The 5,051-nt window shown below is 39.5% G+C and overlaps 1 protein-coding gene across 1 annotated transcript; it reads left to right on the top strand.

Annotated features, from left to right (window-relative positions):
* The first annotated feature begins 996 nt into the window (after positions 1–996).
* Positions 997–5,051, top strand: zgc:113516 (uncharacterized protein LOC541449 homolog). Its single transcript, XM_046849882.1, has 8 exons — positions 997–1,307; positions 1,968–2,224; positions 2,786–2,974; positions 3,265–3,407; positions 4,059–4,142; positions 4,214–4,374; positions 4,609–4,682; positions 4,934–5,051. The coding sequence occupies exons 1-8, from the start codon at positions 1,167–1,169 to the stop codon at positions 5,001–5,003; spliced, it is 1,119 nt and encodes a 372-aa protein (XP_046705838.1). The 5' UTR covers positions 997–1,166; the 3' UTR covers positions 5,004–5,051.

Here is a 5,051-nt window from a genome sequence, read left to right as displayed (position 1 = left end):
TGATGTTGTGATCAGGACTCTGTGGAGGCCAAAACTATTACATTCAGGACAGCTTGTTGTTCTTTACACTGAAGATAGTTCTTAATGACGTTAGCTGTATGTTTGGGGTTGTTGTCCTGCTGCAGTACAAATTTGGCGACAACCAATCTGCAGCTAATTATCATCAGCTGCAGAAATGTGGCCTCAAACCAGCAGGAATCCTACATCTTGTAAATGTCTTTGTTAGTGTATCTGTGAGCGATTTGTTCTCCTCAGTCATTGTGAAATGAAAAAACAGCAATGAAATCCACAGGAATATATTTGAGTTTGTACAGTTCACGAGAGATGTGATTTGTGAGCTCAGAGTGTTGATTCTGAAGACAGCAGCCTGTATCAATAAAAATGGTCAAATCTTTCAAATGTTGTAGAAAAGAAAGCAACAAGAGTCATATTAGCACCATGTGAGGAAAAGGACAGTTGAATGTCCATGGCTGCCTCGAGGTTGCGATCACTGGCTGATGATTCTGAGGACATCTACAAAAGGAGGAGGTGTGATTATAGATAGGGGTGGAGCTTAAGTTTAAACAGTAGTTTCTCATAAACTGTTGGCCTGATTAATGTAATTAAACGTGGAAATGTGGATCTGTGAGCTCATTTTTAATGATGATTAAATTACTGACAATGTTTTATTTTTATCCAATCAGATTTGGTTTGATTTAAATACCACTAACCCTGAGTATGTTCATGCTTCTTTACATTGCAATCTATTTTGAAAAGATTGTCCACTGGGGATTCTATTTACACCATATTATTATTATTATTAGTAGTAGTAGTAGTATTTAGTGTTATGACCACTTTGGGCTTTGGACCGAGGATGTGGATAAGATTGTCTCGACTAAAAGAATAAATGTAAAGTTACACCTGAAAGCTGCAGGGTTTTTAATTTTTTATTTTTTTTTTTGAGTTTTACATTTTTCTTAACTCAGAGTTAATATATAACTCTTACAAACATGTCGAGGATGCCCGAGCGGACGTTGCACTTTACAGATGCCTCCTGTCCCAGTCCTACTGGGTCACTTTATATATGTTTAAAGGTTTAGAGATCAGGGACATAGTGTAGGACCTCCTGGGGATCTCAGTGACACATCACTTTCCAGTGAACACTTTCTGGCTGATCAGGAGGAGGAATGGATCTTCTCTCAAATGACAAGACAGATAAACTTTTACACCTTGATGTGAGTTTGGATGAATTTTCTCCTCAGACTGGGATCGTTGGGCTTCTTAAAACCCTGAGACCACAATGGAGAGGTGAAGATATCCAACTAAAGGTTAGCTAGCAAATTAATGTTGTGTATGAATGTTGTGTACAGTACATATATAATACATGTACAATTCATATTTAGATTGTAAGTCTCAGTAAGTTTAAACATATGATGTACCCTGAGTGAAGTGGACCTTCAAAGAATCCAAAAGCTGTAAGTGACCTGAATAAGACTTCAGCATGTCAGAAGCTTGTATTTAAATATTAAAGTACATGTGAGAGATTACTCTTCTCTCCCAGAAACTCCTCCTGCCTGTATTGCACCTTGAACTGCACACAAGAGACCTACACACACACACACACACACACACAAACAGTTTTCACACACATTAATATAAATCTATCAATATTTGTTTGTTTGTTTGTTTGTTTGTTTGTTTTTGTTGATCAGTATATGGAATTTTATTTGTCATTCTTCCTGTAGTTTAAAGTTGATCACAGAGCATATATTTTTTGTTAACTGGCTTTCAGGTTCATTAGAAACGTAGGCTGAGCTTCCGTTCGAGAATCCTGGTGTGACTCCTATACAAACCCTAAATCAGGAAGAGATCTAGCAGTACTGTGTGTAATGTGTTTAATAGTGTGTGGTGTGTAATGTCGTGTGTGTGTGTGTGTGTGTGTGTGTGTGTGTGTGTGTGTGTGTGTGTGTGTGTGTGTGAATGCGCAGGTGTTTACAGAAGGAATTACGAACCAGTTGCTGGGCTGTTCAGTGAGCTGGGACTCGGAGGTGGTGTTGGTGCGAGTGTATGGTCGTATGACGGAGCTGTTTATTGACCGTAAGAAGGAGGTGGAGACGTTGCAGCTGCTTCATTCTCACGGCTGTGGACCAAAACTCTACTGCAGCTTCCACAATGGCATCTGCTACGAGTTCCTGAAGGGCATCACCCTTGATGATGTTCTGCTCCAACAGCCTTCTGTCTACAGGTAGAGTGTGTGTGTGTGTGTGTGTGTGTGTGTGTGTGTGTGTGTGTGTGTGTGTGTGTGTGTGTGTGTGTGTGTGAATGTTTACCCAGACTAAAGGAGGATTAGAGTTAATAAATCTCAGATGAAGCGTTTGGGGTTAATGAGTAAATTTTAGTAAAATTATTAACACAAACAACACAACAACATGAACAGCTAAAAACCTGTAGAATATACATTATACTTGTACTTGTGTAGTTGTGTACCTGTTTAGTTTTGTACTTGTGTAGTCATGTAGTTGTGCAATTGTGTAATTGATAGACAGCTTCTGCTTACTGATATTCCTAAGGCTTTATCACTACATCCTACATTTCTCCTGAACTTCTCCTGAACTTCTCCATCTGAGCTGCAAAGCATGACACAGTATTATCACTATTACTAGAAGTGTTTATTACAAGTTTGTCGTGAATTATTTTTCCTGTTAAAATAAAAGAATACAATTGCAAGTATTAATTTTTATAAAGTTTTAATGTGATCAAATTCTGATCAGATGTTTTCTATCTGCTGTGGATGTGAATGTTTCAGATTGGTGGCAGGAGAAATGGGGAAACTTCACTCCATAAAGCAGAATTCCAGCTCATCTGTGGAACCTGTGCTGTGGTCTAAGTTGGAGAATTACCTGAAATTATTGCAGAACTGCAGGAATAAAGATGATGATGATGATGATGACGATGATGATGATGATGATGATGATGATGATGATGAAGATGATGGGTAAGAAATCAGATGGTAAGACATGAGATTTAATCTATAACCTGTACATTATACACACACACACACACACACACACACACACAAAACCATTTTTAAACATACAAAAGGTGTCTTGTTTAAAAATCTTCTTCATGCCTGACATATAGACATATATCCAGCCTTAGTCTCAGCTTCAGAAGCTCCGCCTACAGCTCCTTAGGGGTCTGAAGGGTTTCTCCCACTTCTGTAGGTGAGATTGTGTAATATGAACTCCTTGTTTATGTGTAACGTCTGCTCTTGATGATGTCCAGGTCCCAGGTGGACATTCCTAGCATTGAGGTGTTAATCAGAGAGATGGAGGAACTGAAGAGACACTTAACCAGGGTGGAGTCTCCAGTAGTGCTTTGTCACAACGACCTGTTGATCAAAAACATAATCTACAACCCGGATGAAGGTAAAATGATCTCCTGATGTGCAGTTCTCAAAATACAAACCAGGATACACACTTCTCAAGATCAACACACAGTAAGATTCACAGAGACACTGTGACACAACAAACAGACAAGCTAGACAAACACAAAACAGGTGAACACAACAGGACAACGAGACAGGACAGATCAGAACCTCAACGTACACTGAGAAGTGAAGAGCATCCTGAGATCCTGAGACATGTGTCATGTAACACCCAGAATCTTTTTCCTGAGTGAGGTTTTACAGAGGTATGTGTAGGTTACGGTTAACCAAAAGTTTATGAGAAACAACTGTTTATCTAATTAACTATCTGGATCATGAGATCACAGAAGAATTGTAGACATCAGAGTGTGTGAACTTGGTTACTGGAACTGGAGCTTTATATCATATATGCTATGCTAATTACTTTGAAACTAAACTGAGCACTCACACTGCTCATGTTTTCCATCCTGGTCCTTTTGTTATAGAGATGTTCTGGGACAGGAAAATGCTCTACTGGTTTTTGGGCTGAGAGACAGAGTGGTGATCTCAGATGATTTCAGTCACAGTGTAGATGAAATCACAGCAGCATTCTGTAACACAACCCTTCACCTGATCCACTTGATCCATCTGTGTAAAACTCTATGTGTCTCAGGTGAAGTGAAATTCATCGACTACGAGTATGCAGACTTTAATTACCAAGCATACGACATTGGAAACCACTTTAATGAGTATGCAGGTGGGTTTGGTATTCATTCACACACAGCAGCATTCAGCTGAAGGTCCACATGAGTGTTTTGTGGCTTTCAGGTGTAAATGATGTGGATTACAGTTTGTACCCGAGCCGTGAGCTGCAGATCAACTGGATCACATCTTACCTGCAGAGTGTCCGAATCAACAGCCGTGTCGACTTACTAATCACTCCGGAGGAAGTCAACACACTGTACATCCAAGTCTGCAAATTCTCACTGGTGAGTCGTCATCATCATCGTCTTCATCGACATCATTATCCTCATCTTCATTATCAACATCATCTTAATCTTCATCTTCTTTAAAATGAAACCGAGAGAAAGTCAGGGAGGGTCTGTGATGTATTATAATCTTTTTATTTGTGTGTGTGTGTGTGTGTGTGTGTGTGTGTGTGTGTGTGTGTGTGTGTGTGTGTGTGTGTGTGTGTGTGTGTTTTTGTGTGTCTTGATGTCGAGGCATCTCACCTGTCCTGGGGTCTGTGGTCTCTCGTACAGGCCAAATACTCCACAATCAACTTTAACTTCTTGAAGTGAGTTATTAAAGGTGTAACGTTTGGAGTTAATAACAAAAAATTAACTCACAAACACAAATCCAGACTAAAATTGTAATGGAATTGTGTGAGCTGCAGTTCAGTGTGTGACATCTCAGTAAATAAACATTCATATTAACAATATGAAAATATTTTGTTTGTGTGTGTGTGTGTGTGTGTGTGTGTGTGTGTGTGTGTGTGTGTGTGTGTGTGTGTGTGTGTGTGTGTGTGTGTGTGTGTGTCTGTTTCAGATATGCTGCTGCTCGGTTCAGCTACTACTTTGAGAAGAAGGAGGAGTATTTAGGAATGACTGTTCTGTAACACAAGACTCCCTCTCTAAGTGAAAATAAACTACAGGCACAACAATAA

This window comes from Silurus meridionalis, chromosome 5, assembly GCF_014805685.1.
Source record: "Silurus meridionalis isolate SWU-2019-XX chromosome 5, ASM1480568v1, whole genome shotgun sequence".
NCBI classification, from domain to species: Eukaryota; Metazoa; Chordata; class Actinopteri; order Siluriformes; family Siluridae; genus Silurus; species Silurus meridionalis.
The sequence above is the reverse complement of the archived record's forward strand: the minus strand, read 5'-3'. Positions and strand labels throughout refer to the sequence as shown.

Coding starts and splice junctions, on each gene's coding strand:
- zgc:113516 (XM_046849882.1), top strand. CDS start 1,167: ATGGATCTTCTCTCAAATGACAAGACAGATAAACTTTTACACCTTGAT. Junction 2,225..2,785: donor CAACAGCCTTCTGTCTACAG/GTAGAGTGTGTG, acceptor TGAATGTTTCAG/ATTGGTGGCAGGAGAAATGG. Junction 2,975..3,264: donor GATGATGATGAAGATGATGG/GTAAGAAATCAG, acceptor GATGATGTCCAG/GTCCCAGGTGGACATTCCTA.